The sequence below is a fragment of the Coturnix japonica genome, chromosome 1, assembly GCF_054131305.1.
Source record: "Coturnix japonica strain WE chromosome 1, WE-NBRP24, whole genome shotgun sequence".
Lineage (NCBI taxonomy): Eukaryota > Metazoa > Chordata > Aves > Galliformes > Phasianidae > Coturnix > Coturnix japonica.
In genome coordinates, this window is record NC_140663.1 from 40,644,320 (window position 1) to 40,667,977 (window position 23,658).

The window sequence follows — 23,658 nt, forward strand, 5'->3', positions numbered from 1 at the left end:
GAACGGCGCGACGCAACCGCGATTCCTTCCGCTCTGAGACCCGAAAAATATCTCCTTCCCAACGCCGCCGTTAATTTGAGGGCGATCCCCACCCTTCGCCAGGGACGAGCCCGGCACTGCCGCGGCCGCCGTGGCTTTGTTCCCCTTTGTTTCCCCGTCAGCCCCCTCCGCACCCCGCACCGCTCCGCGGCACCGCGCCCGCACCGCCCCTCCCCCCCGCCCCCTCCGGGCGCTCCCTGCCCCGAGGCCGCGCCCCCCCCCCACTCGCTCTCAGGTGCCGCGGCCTCGGATCTCCGTCCGTCCGCCCGCCCCCCCTCCTCCCTCCCCGGCGGGCACTGACCTGCGGCGGCGGCCTGGCGGCTCCGGCTCGTTCCGCTCGGGGCGGTGAGTCCGGCGGCCCGTGCGGGGAGGGGGTTTGGCGGCAGTGCGGCGGAGCGGCGCGGCCGGGAGCGGTGCGGCTCGGAGCGGGTCTGTCACATGATGCGGTTCCTGGAAAGTTCCTGGAAAGCGGCCTTTGTATGGAGCCGGGCGGGGGGAGGATGCCCGCGACTCCTCATCAAAGGCGCGCGGAGCGCTCGCTCCTGCCCGCTCCCGGGGAAGGGGGCGGGCGGGGGGTGCTTCCCCCGGAGCGCGATCCTCCTCCTCTTCCTCCTCCTCCTCCTCCTCCTCCTCTCCCTCCTCCTCTTCTCCTCCTCCTAACGCGGCGGTAGCCGCCCGCCTCTCTGTCTGTGTCCGTCCGGCTGCGGGAGGGAGCGCGCTCCGCCGTGCGCCCGCACCGCCCGCACCGCCCCGCCGCGCCCCGCCATGCCGCCGGGCCCCTGACGCCGCCGGGAGCCGAGCGAGCGCCGCGCCCCGCCCGCGGGCGGCCCCGTCCCGCCGAGCCCGGGTGAGTGAGTGCCGACCCCGAGCGCCCGCCGCGGGGCCGCGCGTTCCTCGACAGCGGGCGCGGGGCGGGGAGGGGGGGGGTTGTTCGGCACCGCGCCGTCCCTTTCGCGTCCCCTTCCCGAGGTTCCCCACCTGCGCCCGCGGCCCCGGGACACCTGCGAGCGCCGGGCGCCACGAAGTTGGTTTGGCTCCGGGGAAAGTTTCGGCGCTCCGCCGCGGGACGGATTCGGCGCGTTCTGCCCCGCCGCCCCCTCCCCGCCGGCACCGCTGTGCCCCGGCTCGGCCGCGAGGTGACAGCGGCGCCGCGGCCGCTCGCGGTTTTCCCGTCCCCGCACCCGGGCGGGCGGGAAGGCGATTTTTCTTTGCCGATATCCGAATTTAATGGAGCGGGGAAAGCACCGCGTCCCCGCCCCCGGGCGCCGCGACTCGCGTGTTCGGGAGCCGCCGAGCGCTGCCCCGCGCCGCTCCCGGCCCCGTTCCTCGAGGTCTCCCCGTGCGCGGCGTCGCCCGAACCCGAGACCGTCCCCGGGCGCGACCCCGCGTGCCCCCCCGGCTCCCCCGACCCCTCGGCACCGCCCGGGCTGGCGCCCCGCTCTCCCCGGGTCTCCGTATGAACTCGGGGCCGTCCCGAAGCGCCGCTCGGACCCGCGCCGGGTGCGCCTGCCGCGGGGCCGCCGTTATAACCGCGCTTTTCTCCGCTCGCAGGCGGCGGCGGCCGCGGGGCCGGGGCCATGCCCCCGGTGCGGCGCTGAGCCCCCGACCCGCCGCCGCCCCCCATGACCCTGCGCTCCGCCGAGTCCCTGCGGAGCGCGGGGGGCGCCGGGCCGCGTTGGGGGCGCCCCGGGGCGGCGGAGGCGGCCGCGCCCGCAGCCGAGGAGTGCCGGGAGGCGGCTCAGCTGGCGGCGGCCATGGAGGAGCTGCGGCGCGCAGGTAAGCGGGGCGGCCAGGGGAGCGCGGCGGGAGGGCGCGGGGTAACGCGCGGCGGCGGCGGCTCCGAGCGCCCGAAGTGAAAGCGGCGGCAGCGCCGCGCCCCGGCGGGAGCCCGGATCGCCGGGAGGTGCCGGCGGCGGGAAGCGGGCGGCGGCGGCGGCATCCCGGGGCCGTGCCCGCCGCCCCGAGGGCTGCGAGGTGCGGGGACCGGCCCCGCGTGTCGCCGAACGGAGCGACCTCGGTGGGCGCGGGTGGGGGTGCGGGAGCCGTGCGCGCAGCGACTGGGAACGGCCGCCGGCCCGAGGGGCGCGATAAAAGGAAACGCGTCGTGAGGCAAATTATTTTCTATGGCAAATAAAAGTTTACGATGCCTGCAGGACTCCGGCGCTAGAAGCGGGTTAGCGCGGATCCGTCGGGCGAGGAGCGGGCTGTTAAACAGACAGCCGGCAGCAAATCCATCTCTGCTTTCTCCCCTCCTTTACCAGGGTGGTACTGGGGCAACATGAGCGTCGCCGAAGCCAAGGAGAGGTTGCAGGATGCCCCCGAAGGGACTTTTTTGGTTAGGGACAGTTCTCATTCCGAATATCTGCTGACCATCTCGGTCAAAACCTCGGCGGGACCGACCAACCTGCGCATCGAGTACCAGGACGGCAAGTTCAGGCTGGACTCCATCACCTGCGTCAGGTCGAGGCTCAAGCAGTTCAACAGCGTCGTGCACTTGATCGAGTACTACGTGCTGATGTGCAAGGACAGAACCGAAACGCCTTCGAATGGGACGGTCCACCTCTACTTGAACAAACCCCTGTACACGTCGGCCCCGTCTCTGCAACACCGCTGCAGAATAACTATAAACAAATGTACAAACCAGATCTGGGAGCTGCCGTTGCCAACAAGGCTAAAAGAGTACTTGAAAGAGTACCGGTACCAGGTATAAACGTCTTTTCTAAATGCCTCTAACGTAGAGTAACTTTTAAATGCAATTCTTAAAATCAGCCAAAGAACTGAGTAACCAGTTGTACAACTCAGCATGGAATTCACTATCAAAACAGTGGCAGTTCTGGGGGAAAGGGTTTTATTTCAGATGCCACAAAGGGAGACTTTATGTAGAATTATCCCCGCTTGCATCCCTGGGGTTGGACAAGGTGACGCGCTGTCCCTGCAGGGGGAGCGGAGCCAGGAGGCTGCCTGCATGGCATTGCTTTGTCAGTACCGTGCCTCCTAAGGACAGACAGAGCGCTGACTGAGCGGGATGGGAGAGGCTGCGGAGTGTCGTGTCGGAGATGTGCAGGAGTGCACGAGTAGCTCAGCTGTCTGATTCTGAGGTTCATGTGGTGCCGGTGTTCGTACAATCCCGAAAGCTTAATTGGATCGCACTGTGATAATCTTGCCAAAGTTATGCAACTAATCAAATCCAGTCAGAAGAGTGAGCATCTATTCAGTTTTTTATTGAACTCTGATTTTTTTAGTGCTTTTCTGCAAGGAAAGCAGCACCGTAAGCAGTTTCAAACCTTGTTTTCCAAAGTTCTCTAAAAGCTGACGTTAAGGAGCAATGCCACATCTTTCATAGGAACCCAGTATGTTGCTGATTATACCAGATTGGTATCCCAGAATCTTTGTTAACATGTTAACATCTTCCCGGTGGTGAATATATCCGTGTTGTTACTAAGTAAGCCTCTTTTGGTTGAGGCTTTAGGACTCCACGCTGCAGAGCTGCAGCCGCTCAGTTCCAATGTCAGAACATGGATATCAGCAGATACAGCTGTCTTCTACAGTGTAGAATGTTTTCTTCAGCTCGTTTCCCAAAATATGGGGAAATTTGGATATTATTTTTGTGGTTTATTTTTTGAGGGGAATGGTTTTTGTGGTTTTGTTTTGTTCTGGTTTTCTTCTAATTCACGGTTGTAGCTCTCAAGACTATTACTCAATAAAATCAATCAGATTGCACATCTATCTTCATCTCTGTATGTATGGATTTGCTGCTCTTCAGGGAAGTGTGACACTAAGAACCCCTGGCATTTCCCAACTAACACCTACGTATGTGGACACATATCAGTGATTATGAGTACCCTCGCTTTGTGGTGCCACTCACAGGTACAGCTGGCTGGCATTCAGATATTCAGATATTCAGCCTTATAAGCTGCCTGTTGAATTCTCATGATTAATTAAGTTGAATATTAGCACAGGACTTTGTGTATTACGGCGGTCCTCCAAGTGGGAAGATGGGGCTGAGATCCTCAGTACCCCTTCCTCTCTCTAAATGTAAAGCATTTAACAGAAGAAACATTCCAATTTGAGAGTAATGTGGGAGCAGTGAAGAGGGAAACTAGAGCGCAGATTCATCCTCATTAACAGTTTCATAGTTTTAACTCTTTTCCTAGCTTACCTTAATTAAAGCAAAAAGACTTGTGTTTGAACAAGGAGAGCTGTCAAGACTTGCTGCAGTCTAGCCCTGCCCAGGCTGAAACAGAAACAACAGCAAACAACTCTGTTTTCCCTGTGCCTTAGCAGCTCTGCAGCGCTACCGAGCATAACTGAGTAATGAGGGGGAACTGACCAGCTCATGGCATTGCACCCAGACTTCTCATGCCAGGCACTGCAGTTCCAACAAACACGTGGGCAGTGGAGGGCACCAAGGCTGAAGAGATATCACTGAGCACCGTGAGTGCTCGCTGTGCCGCTGTTCCCTCTGTGGAAAGGTGGCTTCTCTCCCTCACTCAGCTCCCACTCTCTGCCCGAATTTCACATAGAGATGGGCTGGGGGCAGCCTTCTCCTGGAAAACAAAACAAAAGCTTTTGTTACGTAATTTTTTTCCCCATGCCCTGCCAAGATGCAGCAGTGCTGTAAGGTTTCCACCCTCTGCGTCCCACCCAGCAGAACTGTGGCACTGTGGGGACATATCACTGCAACCTGCCTGCCCCATCCTTGTCACCTGGATGACTGGCACCCGCCACCTCGGCACGAGGAGCATCTCCTGTGGTCAGCAGGAACACTTTTTCATTCCAGTAAACGTTCTTGGAGCTCTTACTTAGCCCTAACCCAGAGCTGAGGTGGCTGCTGTGTGGAATAAGCAGCCCCTGTCAGGGTTAGGGTACACCCTGACCCACCATTGTGCTCACTGCCCGTTCATGGGCACGCACAGACAAGATGGCGCCCGCCACAGCGCTGAGGGACTCGGTGTGAGCACGGTGCCTTCAGCGCCTTTAAAACAGGTTACCTCCACACAGCCCCCGGCTTAGGGATCTGAAACAAAGAGCAGCTCCGCTGAGAGAGGCTGGTGGGGTGCGAGGGACAGCAGGGAGCAGCTGGAAGCGCCCAGTGCCCACTGCCAGCCGTGGAGGCCTGCCAGGCCCTGTTCTGCCTGGCAATGCCAGGTTGAGATGCAGTGCCATGAGAGGGCAGGGGCCATGCAGCTCTCGGGTGGTCGGCACCAATCCATAAGGAACATGGGCTGAGGGTGAGAGGTGAAGAGGGGGAAAGGTGGTGACGGTTGTAATTAAGCTTTGGAGGTTCCCGTGCTGCACGATCAGATTGCAAAACACACAGTGTCCCGACAGGTACTTCCTTTCCTCAGTGTTGGTTGCTGAGAGGAGGGAGCAGGGTCTGCAGCAGTGCTGTGCTGAAAGCAATGAACAATATTTTGAACAGACTGGAGGGGGAACTAGTCCTCTTTGTATGAGAGCAGAGCTCTCGTCCTCATTAGGATGCCAGCCCTAGGGCTGATGCATTGCACTCATACAGCTAAACTTTGCTTGGCTTGCTGCAATCACTGCTTCATCCTAATGCAGCGCAGGGGGAGGACTTGTTTTGGAATAAAAAGATACAAAGATAGCATGATTCATATCACAGCGGTGAAAAAAATCTTGCATGAAGACCCCTGGATTTATCAGGGAAGAACGTGTTTTCCAAACATTTTAAAGAAAGACCCATTGCTTCTTAAATTGAGTATTATTTTCATTGCTGACCCTTCAGATCCCCAAAACGACTTCTGACTGATAAACATCAGCCTGAATTGCAACTGGGGAGCATTTGGTGAGGGCAATCTCACAGATCGAACACCTCTGAGTCCACCAAAAATCATCATCAGGATTTTAATCATAAGTTTCTTTTCCTCTCATTTTTCATCTTTCAGCCTTGAGGTTCCAGATTTTTCAGCCTGCGCCTGGAAATGTTAGTATCTGAAAATGCCTTTGCTTTGATAAATGAAAGGTGAGAAGCCCACAGCTGCACAAGTAAATTGGAAAAGCTAATTTTCACTTTTTGAAATGGATGGTGAAAGTGGAATTGTGCCTGGATAAAGCTAAGCTCTAACACCAGCACGAGTGTGAGCTACGGTTCCATTTCAGCTGTTTGGGCATTCCTCTGCCACCAGCATTAGCACCAGAGACAGAAAATGGTTCGGTACAAGACGGGTGGGCGGAGTGGGAGTATAACCAAACAGCTGCACTCATTGCACTGTAATTAATTTTATTTCCATCTGATCTCATCAGCATCGTCCTAATTGTAATTTATGTAACCACGTTCTAGATAAACCATGTGTAATTATTGGTGAGCGGGAGAACGGTGCACTGGAATATGAGGTGGGAGTTGTTTATTTTTAATCTCAGAACAATCTGCAACTTGCTCCTTGCTATAAGCTGCAGGGTTCTGAAATCTAAAACTCTCACTAAATTTCACCCACTTAAGAAAGTAGAATCTGATTACAATAGGAAGGACAGTGTTGTGTAGCTGCATGAATTCGTATATGTTAGTTACCTAACAGCGGTAACAGCCGTGCTGTAGAGCGTAGAAAAGCTTTATTTACTCACATATTCTATTCAAGAGCTTTTCCTTGTGTTCCTGGTACAATTCCTATGGATTTGTGCTTTGGCGGGTGACGTATTGCTTTGTTCTTCTTCACCCAAAGCACACGATGGGTACAGGCAGAGACGTGGGTGTTGTATCTGACGGTTGTTTGAAATAAAGTAAAACAAAACCTCTGCCGACTTTGCTGTCACCGAAATAAATCTGGGTGTCATACTGACTGCTGGAGGAAATAACGGATCCAGGGGCTCTGAAACTTGTATTACTGGCTCTCGGGGGTGGTAAGGAACTTCTTTGTCAAAGGGGGAAAAAAACAACTACGGATATACAGATATACAGATAAAACAGTGAAATTTCCAAATAAAATAACTAGGAAGTTAGTTAAAAGGCACAGCTAGTTGGGGCTGTGCACAAAAGAGAAGGGGATGATAAGCTCACTCAGCTCAGCCCCTGGAAACTGCCTCTTCAGTGCAAATTTCAGTGTGACTGAGAATGCCTGGAAACAGCATTCCACCGACGCATCCCTTCAGATCACCCAGACCTGAGCTCACTTCACAACGCCATGGCGGTTTGCCACGGTATTGCTCAAATGGGCTAATTTCCACAAAGGGCTGAAGAACAGCCAAAGGAGTGAGAAGGCGGCGGCGCTGTTAGAGGGGCTGGAAAGGTCATCGGTGCCAAACACCCTCAAGACGGAGGGCAGCTGCATTCTCAGTTCAGCACAGCATGCGGGGAGCCGGTGAGAGCTGCTCTGCTCATTGCGGAGGGAATGACCCGCCTGGTGTCTGAGGAGGGCTGGCTTCATTCTGGCAGGGACAGCAGAAAGGACACAGCAGCTGGGAGAGGTGGCAGTGGCAGGAGGTGTGCACACAACTCCAAGCAGGATCAGAGCCGCAGCACAGCTGCAGGGCTATGGGAATGGTGCTTCAGGGGAGCGTCAAAACCAAGGGAGGGGTGGGGAACAAATATCCACACATAACTGTGAACTGCACAAAAAGTCTGTCAGATAACCAAACCCTGGGGAAAAAAAAATCAGTTTACAGCAAAACCAGTCTGTCCTGGTCCCGGGGTTGCCAAGGGGACAAGGGATTAAGCGTGGTTATTCATCAGGTGTCTATAGGGCTTGGAAGTAGTCAGTTCTTCTGAGAAAGTCTATGGGAACGTTAAAACATAGCGCCGCATTTATGGTGTTTAATCTCCTCGATAAACTGTGGATTTTATTCTGCTTAAATCCCACTGAAAGAAGGATTGCACCTGTCTGGGTTTTTTACAGTTACTCTTTCTGTATTTTGTTGTTGTTTTCCTCAGAGCTGGAGCTGCGAAAACTATCCAGGAACTGAAACATCAAAATGATATCATTATTTTCTATGACACATAACCGCAGGGGCAGAAGCTCCTTAAACTAGTACAAGAACTAAGCTGGGATTTACCAGGAAGGAGTTCAAATGGATAGGACTGGGGACAAGTTCCGTGCTGCGTGCTGTACAGAACAAAATACATGAAAAAATCCCCCAATTAAATGTGCCTGTCTTAATTTCTCCTTCCTTGGCAGGCTGGGTTTATGTAAGTGAATCCTTTTGTTTTCAGACAAATTGTTACATAATTGATGTTTCATAGCCGAGGACTGTAATTTGGTGCCCTGTCAGCTAACAAATGGTAAAGGCAGAGAACCGGTAAATGTGGGAAAGATTTAAAGCCCTGTGCAAATTCTTCTTTCTACTTTCCTGGAGTTATTATTTATCAGACTTTAGATCGGGCTCAATAACAAGAAATAAACTAGAAACATCTGTGGGATGGACATTTCAAAGCTCTAACCTCACTTTTCAAAATGCTTTGTTAAAATTTAATTGTGCCTCTTTAGGCTGCGCTCCCAAAACAGGACCCGTTCAGCTCAGACTCTGTCCCCACACCCAGCCTGTCTCAGTGGGGATGCCCCAACCAGAGGGGTTTCTCCAGACACCTCCAAGACACGTCCTGCAGCTGCTTTTCTCTTACCTACCGTGCTGCTCACTGACACAAGGCAGAGGAAGCTGTGGCTCAGCTGTGGTTGTTCATGGAACTTTTTGCTGCCGCATTTTCTTTTCAGAAATGCAATATTAAATGTGAGCGAGCCCTTACAAACTGCAGTTTCTATATCTGTAGGGCAGGAGATCGACTTCATATTTTGTAGTTTTTCAGCATGGATGAAAAATAGCTTATTTTTCAATTAGCATTTACTCTAACAATGGTGATCTCCTGGAGCAGCTGCTTTGCTCTGCAGAGAGCAGAAAATAAGTAGGGAAAGAGTTCTGCTTGTCTGCCTCCATTGCAGTGCCAGGGCACCGCAGCTCCTCTGTGAGCCGAGTGCTGCACGCAGAAGCACTGTGAGGAGATAGCAGCTTTCTGCAAATCATCAGTTTCCTCTGAGTCCCCCGTTGGCAGATGCAGTGCCCACTCGAGGCTGCTGAGCCAGCGCCTTGTAGCCACGAACCACACAGGTTTCACTTTGCAAGAGAACAAAATCGAGCCCGAGGACTGTGAATTGAAGGGTACTTTTTATTGGAGAACAGGACATATGGAAGAAGTATAAGCGCAGATCCGGCTAGGCTACCTGCAAAAACTTTCCATGAATCATTACCAGCTCCTGAAAAGCTTAACCTGAAAGCAAGAGCCTTTAAAAAGAGATGCACTGCATGTGAGTTTGTGCAGCTCAAAGCTCGAGAAAGGAACCGAAGATGACCAAAATCAGTGGTTATTCTCTTCCCAAATAAACCCTGTGCTCTGTATGGAGTGCAAGGCAGGCAGTTCCTACTCTGCAACTTGCAAACAAAAGCAGTTTGTTCTGGGACAGGGTTTTAGACTGGAATCTGAAATTCTTTTTCCTTATTTCTCAGCATTTAATTTTCAGGCTAATTAGTGATACCGCTTTACTTTCCCATCAGTAAAATGGTTGCTTTGCATTAGAAAACAAAAACTTTCAGAAGTCAGGAATATTTCAAGGCTTTCAGTATTTCAGCTCTTTCCCGAAAGCATCTTTAAATTCAGACTCCAAAACAAAACAGAGGAAAGCATTAATTCACACACTTAAGGAAAATGGACCACAGATTCCTCGTAGGAGAAATATTGAGTCACATTTTGCAAATATGCATTGCAGATCTTTTATTCCGATTTGCTGCAGAGATTCCTTCTCCCCATAGTGAACGTGCCAGTTTCACATTCGATGCCTGCTCCTTTCCTCAGGACCGTCCTACGTCTGAGTTTTGGCTGAGATCATTAGCACCGAAGTAAACAGCACTAAGGACCAATTCCTCACAGCTCCGCTATTTACGTACTTATTTTTATGACTGAAACAAATGTACGAGCACAGACACTGCAGGGTCACCGCAAACCCCAGAGGTTTAATGCTTCGAGACGGTGCTTCACCTACACGCTGGCCATGCCTTTAAATAAAACAACACTTCTACGAACATCGATGACGTGTCACCTACGTTTTATACCCTTTGCTCTCTTTGAAGTGCACTTAACTCCAAGCCCTTATTGTTTATGTGTGTGTGTGTTGGAGGGGGGGCTTCAGGAAGCAGCAGAATAACCCAACGTGTAGGATGGAGGCTGTCCCCCTCCCACCCCACCAGGTACAAATCTCCCTGCAGCTGGGGAGGATAGCACTGCTGGGGCTGCACGCTGCCCTCATTGCCTCTCCGGCACCAGCCTCCCTTTGCAGCAGCACCAGGTGCTGGCGTGAATGAGAGCCAGGCTTGCTGAGGACAGCACAGCAAGGGGAGGCTGAGGAAGAGGGTAGGAAGGAAGGAAGGGATCACTCGCAGGACCCTCATCTGCTCCTCAGGCCACAGCATTTGGGCCACCCTGGCTCCTATTTTAACAGAAAAGTTCGCTGTGTTCATCTGCCTAAAAATGACAGGCAGCCCCTATAATATATGTTTCTTTTTTCCATCTTCATTTCGGAGGTTTTGTGAGAGATTTAACCAATTAGATGTGTTTTTAATAAACAAATCTTGAGGCTCATATTTTCTTTTGTCCCTAAAGTTGGAATGCCGTCCTACAGACAATTGAAAACAGCATAGTCCTAATAGATTAAATCTGCTTGCACGAGTTTTAAAAACACAGTTTGGCTCTCGTTATCAACAGAAACAAATTAGTGCATAGAAAACAAAGAAAAGACATCCACGCTAGGATGGAGCTCAGCTCTAAGTAGCAAAGAGGATCCTTTGGAAAGGTTTTATTTATTTCTGATTGAGTTTCTAAAAAGATTTGGCATTTTTAGAAACCCGTACAGTGCATTTCAAAATCTGGCAACCTGATCTGCGATAGCACACGTGTAAAAGGGAACAGCCCCGTCAGAGGAGATGCTGCACAGTGTGGTTCCCATAGGGTTGGATTTGGCTCCCATAGAGTTGGACTTGCTGCCCTGATCTCAGCAGTCCTCAGCAGCACGGCCTGAAGACCGGTGGTGATTCCCCACCCCACGGTGAGCGAATTTTTAGGTCAGAGGTCCTAAATGCTGATGTGTGGGGCTGACTGTGGTGCACTGACATACACAGATCGGGAGGTGCTGTTTTGATCTATGTGTTTGACCAAGGATAGCACTCAGACCTGAGCAGATAGCAGGGAGCTGAGCCCACCCCAAACTGGATCATGTGGTGGTTTTTGTTTTGTTTTTGGGATGGAACTGAACTGTTCTTCTGCAGTTTCACTGAAGTCAGACCAGACCTGGAAGAACCGCAGTCAGAACCCAAGCAGAACCGCTCAGTGTGAGGGCTGTTCTCCCTGTGCTGTTCTGTGGCAGCAGGGTGAGCACCGAGCGCAGTCACCGCTCACATTTGTGTCCCTGCTGATGAGACCCAAACAACTCATAGCGCGTTCAGCTCCCACCGGTGAATTTCAGACACCGCTTACAAACTTAGTGGAAAGAAAAGGAAACACCAGATTTTCCCTTTAATCAAACCTGGACCTCTGCCGTTGCCCTCTTTCTTCCCAGGCTTATCTCCTTCCTCCCACCGCTCTCCTTCTCTGCGTGTTTAGGCTGTAAGCAGCGACGTGACCGGCGCTGGCTGTGCTAAAGGCAACGAGGCTGCTGCTATTTATTAGAGAGGGAACCGGAGCCGCTCTGCGCACATCCATATGTTTTGCTAACTTTCTAAGATATTCTTGGACAGTATAAAATAAATAATCACAATTGCCTCAACTGGCAGAAAGAATGCAAGCTATCTAATGAACCGAGCCGCTCCTGTCCCTTCTCTGGGCTAAGACGTGGGTTCATTGTCTGCACTGAAAGCAGCCGCCAGGACGGCAGTGGGGTGGTACCGAAAGTCCCCAGGTTCGGTCCCTCCGGTTCTAAACACAATACAGTTCCTTCCATGGTGACCAGCGCTGAAAAACAAAGCAAAGCAAACATTGGCAAGCAGAGGTACAGGAAGTTAAGGAAGGAAACTTTCAGCAGTCACACGGCTGTGCACGAGGGATGATCTTATATATATATATATACATATATATAAGATCATATAAGATATATACCGAGCCGTGACAGCCGTGCTGCGGATACAGGCAGCCAGCTCCTCGTCACTCAGCGGCTGGCGGTGCCTCCCCGCGTGGTTTGCAGCTAAGCTCACCCGCATGCAGGCTGTCCTGCCCCTGTTCCTAGAAGGCTGAGGTGTGCCCGATACAAAGCATTACCGCGGCTTAACGCACATACCGGAACGCAGCATCACCTAAAATGATTTTTTTACCAGTAAAAGCAATTTCAACCCCTGGCATCAAATTTATTGTCCGCCCGCTATCGCAGACCGACCCGCGTGTGCCGAGTGACCCAAAGCATTGCGACCCCCCCGTTCTCTCCCAGCGGTGCGCGGGTTCCGCGGACCATCCGAGAGCGGAGGGGGGGTGTCGGGCTGCCGTGGGCGAACGCTCGGAGGGGAGCGGGGAGAACGAGCGGAGCGTCCGAACGGAGCCGGCCCCGCCGCTCCCGGCCCCATCCCGCGGCTCTCCTTCCCCCCGGCAGCGTTTCCCCCGCCCCGCTCCCGCCGCCCCGGCTGCCCACAAGTGACATGGCGGCACCCCCCGCCCTCGCCGTCAGCGGGGCCGGTGGCGGCGCTCCCCCGGTCCTTCCGGCGGAGCCCTCAACAAAGATGGTGCTCCCCGCACCGGCTCCGCGGCCGCCGGGGCGCCGCGCGTAGTGCCCCGTTCTGCTCCGTAAGTACGGGGAGCGTGCGGAGGGCTCCCCCGCCCCGCGCCGTCCGCTCCCGGTCCGCTCCGGGGCCCGCGCTCCTCCGGCTCCGGGGCGGAAGAGCGGCCGAGCCGGCTGCCGGGCGGCGCCGCGGGGCGTTCGGGCCGCGGCCCCCCGCGCTGCGGAGCCGGGGCCGGGCTTCAGCGGGGCGGGCCGGGGCCTGCGGTACGGGCTGCAGCGACGCCGCCCCCGGAACGGAGCGGGGCAGGACGGGGCCGCGCTGCACGTTGGGCTCGGCGCTCCGCCGCCTGCGAAACCCGAGTGCGTAGGGCCGGGGAACGACGGGGCCGGGGGCGGGGTGGGGACGAGCTGCCAGAGGGCGAGCGGGGCGTTTGGTGCTGGGAAACGCCGACCTACGGCGGGAGGGGAACGGGGAGGGTGAGCTTTGGGAACGGGAGGTTCGTCTGCCTTCGTGGACGGGTCAGGAAAGCCCCAACATGTGCCTGCAGGTGTGGGGATGAGTCAGGGGCCGTGGGATGTGGAAGTGCGATTCCTGAAGTCTGCAGTGGAAAGATGTACGTTTAAGAGTGTCTGGGATGGCTGTGCTGTGCCATCCTGCAGCTAAACTGGACTTACATCCGTTCCTTTCCCTTTAGCAGCAGTGTTATGAGCAAAGTTTACTTTCGAGCTCACCACAGACCTCTAGATACAGACTAATTAGAATTAATTGAAGGTGTTTCCCTGTTGCATTAAACTCTGGCCCTGTGCTTGTCTGCATCAAAACCCTGATAACACCTCCATGTGTGTATGCCTACTTCCCGAATCAGACGTGGTAACCACCCTTAAAGAAGCACTTTAAGCCTTAAAAAGACCCTAAATATCAATAAGCACCATCCTGGCAGTTGTTGGGCTGCTGACCTTGGTGGCGAGTGGCCAGAAACCAGGATGTTGAGTTTCACCCATCCCTAATGAGCATCCTGACACCAGCCACTGTTCGCCTCCTGGCTCTCACCATCACCACGCTCCATGATGGGGTTTGGTGTTTAGGCTAAACCCATCAAACCAGGCCTTGCAAAGAACAAGTGCCAGCAGAGCTGCTGCTCAGCTCCGAGATGGCCCAGGGCAGAAGGTGAGCACCTCAAGCATCAGGGTAACCTGAGCAGGTGCCATCCAGTGCTGCATTCAGCACTCAGGGAGAAGTGTTTTCAGAAAGCTGCTATGTTAGAGGGTGTCACAGGCAGGGTTTTCCAGTCCCCCCCTTTTGGCTTTTGTATTCTGTCTGGAACACCATTTGTGTGCTTGTCTGTTCTGTTGATTACCTGCCCTAAATGTCAACAATCAGGCCACATAGGCATGTCTTTAATGGAGAGTTAACAGGCATCTCTGACAGTAGAAAAACTTGAACGGAGCTTGTAAAAATCTTGGTCTCTCTCTGAATCTTCAAGCTAAATGAAATATAATTCCTGTACAGTCAAGCTGTTATAACAGCAACTTCTAATTTAATTACTAGAAATTCTCCTGGTAATCACATTCAACACCTGCTACAGTTTTTTTGGCTTCACGATTTAATCACAAGAAAGTATTTAATTGTATTACTAAGTCATTTTCCTTTGCAAGTGCCATTAATGGTCCTGGGGATATGTTTGTCATTAGGGACTAGACTAGACATCTTGATTTAGTTCCTAGCTTTGGCACTTACACTTGATTTGATCTTGGATGAGTCGCCTGGTCTCTCTGGACCTCGATTCCTCTTTCTCAGAATGGCTATAAAATGCATCTTTTCCAGCTTTTGTCTAGTTGGAGCATTAGTTGAGTGAAATGGAAGCTGGCAGGCAGCACCCGATTGCTTCCTATAAACACATTAGAGCGGTGAATACCAAGGAGGGAGAGGAACTGTCTAGGCTAAAGAATGATATTGGCAGAAAAAAAATGCCTATAAATAGAAGGTGAATAAATTTAAGATGGAAATTTGAGGAAAATTTCCCATCACCAGGTCAGTCGAGTCCTAAAAGAGCCGTCCAGGATGGGCTGGGGGAGAGAACGACCTGGTGCATGCAGGACATTCCACCCCTGCTGAAATTAGGATGTGTTGGGTTGCCAGAGCCACTTGCTGGCTGGCAGCAGTGCAGCAGCCCTCATGTCTCAGATGTTGAGACCAGAGGTTAGGTGTGACACTGGGCAACTTTCTGGGGTAGAGTCTCTCATGGACTGGCAAATGCTCCAGCTGCTTTGGAGGTGGACCTTGGCCAGTTAGTGAGCCAGGTACTTTGGCACGGTTGTCATTCCTTCTAAGCACTGGTCTTCACAATGTCAAAAACTCTTTTCCTGTCTAATATTTCCCAGAAATGGTTGTGTTTTAGCTTGTAAGACTTTATGATTCAAGCAGAAATGAAGTGGTGGAGATAGTAGTTTTCCCAGGCTGATGATTTTGAGAATTCTGTCAAAAGAATGTTGGGCATCAAACATCACTTGAGGGCATTCATGGTTGGAATTTTAATCTTGCATCTCCCCACTCCTTATGTTTTAGGTTGCCAAATGGATGCCAGAGACAAGCAACTTTTGCGCTCCCTGCGCCTGGAGCTCTGCACGGAGGTGCTGGTGGATGGACTGGTTATTCAGTATCTCTATCAAGAAGGCATTCTCACCGACAGTCATGTTCAAGAAATAAAATCCCAAACCACCAGCCAAAGGAAAACCATGATGCTCCTTGATATTCTTCCTACTAGAGGACCCAAGGCTTTTGATGCATTCCTGGATTCCTTACAGGAGTTCCCATGGGTTAAAGACAAGTTGAAGGTGAAGCGTAAGGAAATGATGGTACAAGATCCTGCAGGTAAGGCCAGGGTGGTTGTTGTTGATATTTTGAAGCTTGTTCTCAAGCTGTAGTTTTGAAAGTGTTGAATGTAGCAGTAATTTCAAGCTATGCATCATGTAGATACAGAGCATGATAGCAACGTAGGGTGCAGCCTGAATTTCCTGGAAGCCAGCCCAATGCCAGGAAACATTGCCAAGCTTGGGGTGTGAGCAAGGCTGAGTTTCTGGGTACGGGGAGACAGCAGCTCAACTGAGTTTGCCTTTGGAGAGCTGGGATATAGAGGAAGACCCAGACTGCATTACTTCAAAGGGAATGGACTATAAAAAGTAGTTTTCCCCAGCTGAATCATGGCCTCCTCACTACCCGTACCTGATTAATATGTGTTTTATGTATGTTTTATGGTATTTTGTTTCTGGATTGGCAGAGTTTGTATTTATGTAACTTTATGATTTTAATGTCGTTTTAATTTAGTAGCGTATGCTAATTTAGAATTAGGTGGTTTATCATCTTTATTGGAGTGCAGATATCTGGGATTATTGCCACCAAAATAATTAGCTGCTGCTTAGTTTTAAAAAGAGTTGAGGAGTTAACTGATTTAGTGGATGTTACGTAATCTTGTTGAAGCTCTGTTTTTCTGACATTTAAGCATACTTCTAGAACAAGTTTTCTGGATTTGATGTTTGTTCTGAAACGATCTCTCTACCAATACGTGTACGCAATTACTAAGCTGTTTTGTAGTCAGGAAGCCTGCTTAAAATACATTTCCTTGCCCTAGTTTCTTGCAACATGTGTTAGTTGTTAAATAGTTAGTTGTAGGTAATAAGAGTTAAATAGTGAAGTAGTTCTCATTTGGGAACATCTTTTTCTGAGCAGTTGGATTAACTTTCCTTCCTTCCCTCCCTTAGCCTCCCCCCATTTAGATTTGGTCATATTATGATGTGTGATTTTTCCAGTGTCAGTGTGCTTTGCGTGAGGCTCTAAGCTTGTGAAGATGTGTGACTCAGGACTGTTGAACATCATGTGCACCTGCGCCTGAATTAGCTGCACGCTGGAGAACGTTTTGTCAAGATCTGCTGGACAAATATGGCATTATCTTACCTTAGGACATTTTTAATGAAATGGCACGACAGCTTATCTTTCTGCTGGGTCTCTGTGGAGATCTGCTTTATGCTTGCTCCACAGCTGCGGAAATAGTAAATAATTTTCAGAACATTTTGGAGAATAAATGTCACGTGCTGCCCATGGGTGAAAACACCGTGAGTTCTCAGCACGGTGCAGACTTGTGGTGTTGAAACTGTTGGAAAAGATGGTGCTGTTGTGACAAATCCTGTCATGCTCGTGCTCCTTATTTGCCTTACAAATCAGAGCGTGTGTCTGCTGATTGCTGGTTAAGCTAGTAAATAATCCTCAAAGTTCTTCAGAAACACACGCAGCTATCAAGTACAGGCAAGGTCCCATATTTTTTTACTAGAAAAATGCTTTCTGATTTTTATTCTCTCAACCCTTTTGTGGATTGCTTGTTCCCATTGTGACTAACATACTGTATTTATGCATATCAGCTTCTTTGGTTTCGAGTGGGCTGAGTGTACTTGATATTGCCAAATCTCATGTATAAAGAAAAGATTTCCAGATTAGATCAAAGGTTATTGTCATTTTGTACTGTGGCAATCCAGAACATAAGCAAAGGGTAAGCTTTAATATTTGGGCATGTTCTTTAGTAACCAAAGAAATAGAGCACCATCTGGACCCTAATAAATGATGAGCACATCCTGAAGTGAATTGGAAACTATGGTGACATCATGAGGGCTGATTACATGCAAGAAAATGTGGTTTGGGATAAAAAGCCTCGCTTTGCATTCAGAACAACGAACTTGTAAGCTTTTGTCTCAGCACAGTACTTGAGCATATGCTTGGCTTTAAGCACGGAAAAAGCCATTGCCTCTAATAAAACTGTAAGCATGCTTAAAATTAAATGTGTTCCTCGGTGCCATGCTAGATAACTTCTACCTTACTGGAAACAGTTCATAAATATGATGATTTGTCACTGGCAATTTGTCTTAAAGAATCTATTTCTAGTGAAAAGAGCTTTCTACGTACATCGTATGTTTTTTAAACCTGTAAGACTTTTAACACTGAAATCTGTTTCATGGCCTCAGATTTAAAATCTTTATTCCTTGGGATCATGCATACTTATGGAAATGGCACGCCTGCTGTTCACTTGTTTATGCTCAATTAAAATTCTGTTTACTCAAGCAAAATATCCTCAGTTTTTGCAGATCTTTTGCACGATTGAGGACTGGTGGTGAGTTGTTTCTTGAAGGAAGGCTTTACTTTGTAGCCCTTCACTTCTTACAAACTAAACCACATGCAGGGTTATTTAAAAGTTAATGCAGGCATACTATTTATCTGCAGGTGACAACTCTGGCACATGCAGAGTGATATTTCTATCTGGGGCTTTGGACTGTTGTGCATTTTGCTTGTAGAGATGAGGCTTTCTATCTGTGGATCAGCTGAGAAATTGTTCATTGGTTACCAGTTTAAAAAAAAATAAATCACAACTGTAATTGTTAAGAAGCTTTTAATTCATTTTCTTCCCCTTGTAAAAGCAAAACGAAACAAAACAAAAACAATAAATTAAACAGGAATTTTAGGAGGACGGAAATAAAAACATTTCTGGCGATGCTCTGTAGTTATGATCTGGTAGACCGAGCAGCTACGAGATGGAAGCCAGAGTCTGAGACATAAACAAGACACTTCCACTGACTCATCGTGAGCTTTGGGCAAATTGTTTCAAGGCAATGGATTTGTCAATCACAATTTGTGTGTTGTATTTGTATTGTGTGTTTGTAATGTTCACAGAGTGGCATAGATTGTAACTGTAAATTGGCCCAGGATTGAACCCAGAGCGTGCTGCTTGGCTGCCTGCAAATAAATGAGTCCTAAAAGCTGTGACATCCTGAGTTTCATTGCTTAGTATCAGTTTAGCTTTAAAGCAGTAGTTCCAGATACTGTTAGCTGCTGTAGTTACAAGAGGGCACAGAAGACCTAAGTACTGCAGAGCTCGAGGAACAGTTTCTGCTGGCATCGGGAGACTGACTGCAGGCAAGTAGGGCTACTTACATCTATATAAGCCCAACAAAGAGATCTGAGATTGCATCCCTTTGCTTGTTTATGCAGAGGACAGCCTTTTGTCTAGGGTAACTTTTCTCCTATCTTGTACTGTTCTGTCACATGGCTGTACCTTGGGGAAACCTTTCTTAACATAGGAAAAATGTAGCTATAAGCCCAAAAGGATCAGGAAGAAAACTTAAAGTCATGTGCTTTGCAGATAAATACTTATGATTTTGATCGATTTCAAGGTGATTAAGATGTACTTCTTGCTCGTTTAAGAACCTGAGGTAGAATAGTTGACCCAGTGCAGTGTTGCTGATTGACTTAGGAATCATTACAAAGATCAGCCCCAGTTGTGGGTGTCTGTTTTTGAAGGTCGTAACTTCTGCTGTGCTAAGAGTTAACAAAAATAGCACAGGTCTTTTAAAAGACGATTGTTTTCTTTCTGCCCTAGTTTGGATAACTTTAAGCCTTTGTCAGGAGCATAAATCTTCTGTATAGTATTATAAGTCCTCTGAAAAGCTACAGCTGTTGGCAACAAAATTCCATTCTTTCTAGGAACAGCACACACTTACCCAATATTTTTTGCTCTGAGGAAAATAACATAAGCTTTGAAGGCGTTTGTTTATCAAAGTGTTTTTCTAGTCTCTCTCTGCTCAGGAATTTCTTTACCCGAGTATTATATTTCTATATATATATACTGTAGGATGCTGTAAAATTATTTACTTCCAGAAGTGTTAGTACTGCACCTCTTTGTAGTATAGATTATTTCTCCACTCCACAGGAAATCACAGCATATTGAGAAAGAGAAAAATGTGAGATACAATGTTTGCCAGTGGAATTCTGCAGCAGCCGTTGCTATCCTGGCAAACGTTACTGAATTTGGGGCATTGAGTTACACGGAATCATCTTGGGAAAGCTGCTTTGTAACATCTAAGCCAGGAATATTTTCTGATGTATGATTTCGTTTTCTTTGTTGTTGTTGTTCTTGCGGTACCTGCTGAGCGAGCTGCACTAGAGTCCTATTAGGCTCAGGTGAGGTTTTATGTTATGTTTGAAACAGATTTTAGTGGGGTTGGGTTTTTTTCCCTGGCCATGTGCGAAGTGCATGTTTTTGTATAGCTCTATAAAAGTCCATGTTGTGTAACGCTTTGGATGAAGCATGCAAATACAAAGCAAAACAAGTACTTTTACTGAGAAAGCCATCCTTCCCTCCACCCCAGCTTTACCAAAGTCCTTTTCCACAGCTGGGTTGTAGATTTGTAAGAGTTCTGATTCAAATGCAGCAGCATTAGGACATGGGGAAGTTTAACATCTCTTCTTACCTTTGTTGGCTGCTTCCTGCCCTCTTCCTATTCTGCTTCCTCTCACCTCTAATGCAGTGAGGAAACAAGCTGGTTTCTGCCTTTTCCATTTGGATGTGAGATAGGAGAGCAGCTGAGGTATTCCTTTTCTCTCCCTAAAATGGTGGACAGAAGGGGGTGTTTTTTTTCTTTCTTCTCTTTCCCTCCCCTCTCTTGTATAGTCCAGTGACAGAAGGGGGAGTTTCCTCCCATAGAGGAAAGGGATGGGCTTAGCAGTTTTGGCTGCACTGAGTTGACCTGGATGAAGGAATGCCCTTGTGCCACATCCCAGTGCCCGAAGGCTGTAGAAAAAGTGCTCTAGTTCTCTGGAGAGATTCAAATCCGTCTTTGTAGGAGAATTTCCCAAACTCTTTTCCATATTCCCATCTCCCCTGAAAATCGGGTGTTACATTTACGGCTTTGGCTTTGCTCCTGACCGCAGTGAGATCTGGCATTAAAGGTCTGCACACACACTCAATAAACAGCATACATCGTGATATGGACAAGTAATCAACTTCCCTGGTTCTCCACAGCGTTCTGTGTATGTATTTTAGTGTGAGTGTGCATATGACTGTATATATTTTTATAAATAAATATACATATATATAAAATAATCGTAAATTATTTTTTGCAGTTTAAGGAATATTTTTATTGCTTTGTTTTGTGGGGTTTTTTTTGCCTGTTAATAAGTGGCTATGTTTTTGCTGTTTACATTTTTCACTTTGAGAAGCCTTAATCAAAGGCATCACTAATGAGAACTGTAACGTTCCCCCTCAGGTCTCATGCAGTTCCTTTCATGCAAGTTAACAGCCATATTGAGTTGTACTTGGTATCATCCTCAGGTATGCAAGGCTAAGGATAATTTAAGTTAGTAAACTATTTAGTGCTCTGGGAACAAGAGAGGAGTGAGTTCTGGCAAGACAAGTGTTTGGGCCAGCTGTACCTGGTCAACTACTCATAACCAGTACCAGTGCTTTGTAGGAAGCAATGACTAACAGGGATTGAACACTCCCTAGCACAAGGAATGGGAACATCCATCTGCTGTTCAGCCCTGATGGTTTCCAAGGCTTGCTGCTTTCCCAAGGACTGGATCCAGGACATCATGGAGGTTGCTAAGGCCAATCATTAGACTTTGCTACTCTTTCATGTAGGCACTAGTAATATTTAGCAGGTTGAGGATGACTGCAGGGCTCAGTGACCTAGAGTGAAGAGATGGAGCCCAAGAAATGTTCTCCATCCTGGGCAGTAGTGGATGCATCCTGTGTGCTTGCTCTTCTCTATGTACCTAGTGGCACAGTCATACAGGACTGTATGGCCACAGGACCCTTTTCAAGAAATGGGTATTTCTAGGGATCAATGCTATCAACTGAATAGTGTGGGGCAAAAGTATCTTTACCAGCAGACGTACTGGAAGGAATTGGAAGTCTACTCTTACACGGTGTAGTGATGTCATTGAATTTGCAGAGACACAGTGGGAAGTTCACACAGTTGCACTATTCCAGTGAGTGGGGCTGGTCAAGAGCTATGGATGAGGATCAGATGGGGAGCTCAGTACAAGACATTGTGGTAGCATCTGTTGTAAAATTGTCTAATTGAAAATAAGCAGTTAGAGAAGACTTCAGGGGAACCTGATAACAGCTTTCCAATGCCTACAAAGAGATTATCGAGAAAACACAGAGGCAGGCCCTTCTGAGCAAAGTGTGGTAGGAAGATGAGAGGTGATAGGAATTAGCTGAAATGGGTAATTCTCACTGGCAATAAGGAATAATTTTTTTCATGATGAAGGCAGTCAAGAAGTGAAACAGGGACCCAGAGAGGCTGAGCAGTCTTCATTTTTGGAGGTTTTCAGGAGCCAGCTGGATAGAATGCGTAGCACAATAGTTTGAGCTGATTCTGCTTTGACCGAGAGTTGCATACTGAAAATGTGGCCCATAAGGGCAGCCCAAGAGATTTCTAAAGCGCAGAGGGGTCAATATATTGATGGCTGTCCTAGATGGGTAGTCTGAGGAAAGTGGTCTGCTGGCCTTGCTTCTCCAGATAAGGAGCAACCGTTTAGGGATGAGATAGCTGAGGTCAGTCTTAGCTGCAGGTACCATGCAGTACTTCAGTTTCAGATCGTGAAAGAAGTGAGGAAGGCAAGTGCCAAGCAAAGATCATTCAGCTTCTTTGAGAAACTGGTTGATGAGGCACCATAAGGGACAGTTCTGAAAGACAAAAACACCCAGGACACATGATTATCAATAAAAACTTCAAATCACCAGAAGAGTCAATTCCTGCATGCAGAAAAAGAAGCAGGAATTGCAGGAAGCCAGTTTGATATTAAGAGGAACTTCCAACTGAACTCATGATAGAGTGACTACTTTTGTGGATGACAGGAGTAGATTTTGTTTACCTTAGGGCTTTCAGCACAGTTTCTCTTAGTATTCTAGCTGTGAAAGTATGGGCTTCAAGCATGAATTGCATGGGAGGTGGAAAAAAAATCCTGGGCCATTAGGTGGTGGTCAATGGTTAATTAATTAATTCTTTGTCTGTTTTCCTCTTCAGCTTGTATCATAATATGATAAAATCATGCCAGTGTTTTGTATGCCCAAAACTTCAGTCCTCTATGATCCTTGAGATCATCAAGGATAATCATTGCCAGCTTCCTACTGTTGGCCTGGTCTCAGAATGTGGCATGGGAAGCCCGGAAAGTGCTTCACAGACAATAATCATTGTTTTCTAGAACAGAGGGGAAATGTTGTGCTAAGTACCTAACCCTACAGCTTGATAAAGCCAGTTGTAAACTTCAATTTTAACACGATGCAGTTGTTATTTCTGCACTATGTTATCTGTACTGACATTCTCTTGAAACTGATTAATAACTCTTGGGGCCCATATGCTCACACTAATAAATACTCCTGAGTGACTGAGATCAATTCCTATTTAAGTCTTTCAAGATCTCTTTTCGCAGAACTTTTCATAATGGATATTTTCTTCCAGAGCTGACCAGCAATTTTTTTACCACCTCCGGATTTGCCTTGGAGCTTCAGCTGAAAGTTTGTTTAATGCTTATATTGCCACTGTGCGGAAAAATCTATTGTCTTTTATAAATAACTGTGAATGCTATTTTTAAAAAGCAAGCAACAACAAACCACAGCCACCTTAGTTTGCATGTGCTGTGGAGGCTGCACAGCTGTCCATAGTCAGTAAAAATGTTGTCTAATGCGTTACAGTATAAACCTGACTTTGCTGAAGTCTCAAGATCCTGGCTTCTGTTGGCTAGAGCAGGTCCACTGATAACTTGATGGTCAAGGACACTGAAGGTCTTGGCACTGATGACTGAAATGTTCTTTCCAGTGAAGGAAAGGATGCCCTGCTCTCTTCCCTACACTGGCAGGCACTGTGGCTTGACCTTCGAAGCAACATCATTTCTGCAGCTGAAAAGCTATTACTTGTTCAGACTGCCCGTGCTGTGGCATTTTGCCTGTTGACTGAGAAGATCAGCAATGTCAGAATTCCCTTCTGTCAGGGAAATGTCACTTGTATGACAAAGATCAGTAAGTTTCTCTAAGATCCAGGTAGTTACTTATGGTTATTATACGTGCGAAGCCTCCCTGCTTGGACATACTCAGCT

General features: G+C 48.8%; 3 protein-coding genes and 1 long non-coding RNA gene across 12 annotated transcripts in view; 2 read left to right on the top strand and 2 right to left on the bottom strand.

Annotated features, from left to right (window-relative positions):
- Positions 1 to 1,663, bottom strand: part of LOC107311589 (uncharacterized) — a 12,597-nt gene extending 10,934 nt beyond the window's left edge. Inside the window, exon 1 of the mRNA XM_085538567.1 lies at positions 341 to 1,663. Within this exon, the coding sequence (XP_085394693.1) occupies positions 557 to 1,663 (1,107 nt within the window). The 3' untranslated portion in view covers positions 341 to 556. The remainder of the gene's footprint in view (positions 1 to 340) is intronic.
- On the top strand, positions 1,662 to 3,765 carry SOCS2 (suppressor of cytokine signaling 2). The gene is made up of 2 exons (XM_015858228.2): positions 1,662 to 1,815; positions 2,301 to 3,765. The coding sequence occupies exons 1-2, from the start codon at positions 1,662 to 1,664 to the stop codon at positions 2,747 to 2,749; spliced, it is 603 nt and encodes a 200-aa protein (XP_015713714.1). The 3' UTR covers positions 2,750 to 3,765.
- Positions 3,150 to 20,178, bottom strand: LOC146762361 (uncharacterized). The gene is made up of 2 exons (XR_014943064.1): positions 20,028 to 20,178; positions 3,150 to 4,586 (listed from the first exon to the last, which is right to left on the bottom strand). It is a non-coding gene; the product is annotated as an uncharacterized LOC146762361 (long non-coding RNA).
- CRADD (CARD and death domain containing adaptor protein) overlaps positions 12,711 to 23,658 on the top strand; it is a 72,555-nt gene continuing 61,607 nt past the window's right edge. For 4 of the 9 annotated variants that reach the window (XR_014943051.1, XM_085538591.1, XM_015858248.3 and 1 more), the window contains exons 1-2: positions 12,711 to 13,097; positions 15,304 to 15,609. Coding sequence is in view for 7 of the 9 variants with exons in the window: in XM_085538591.1 (XP_085394717.1) it covers positions 15,312 to 15,609 (298 nt within the window). In the remaining 2 variants the exon portion in view is untranslated. Of the gene's footprint in view, positions 13,098 to 15,303; positions 15,610 to 16,496; positions 18,544 to 23,658 lie in introns of those variants that run through there. The other 5 variants (XR_014943052.1, XM_085538594.1, XM_015858241.3 and 2 more) reach the window with 3 other exon arrangements.

Excerpts from the sequence above, each read along its gene's own strand:
- SOCS2 (XM_015858228.2), top strand. The coding sequence starts at position 1,662 with ATGACCCTGCGCTCCGCCGAGTCCCTGCGGAGCGCGGGGGGCGCCGGG. Across the intron at positions 1,816-2,300 it reads GGAGGAGCTGCGGCGCGCAG|GGTGGTACTGGGGCAACATG; the intron begins GTAAGCGGGGCG and ends CTCCTTTACCAG.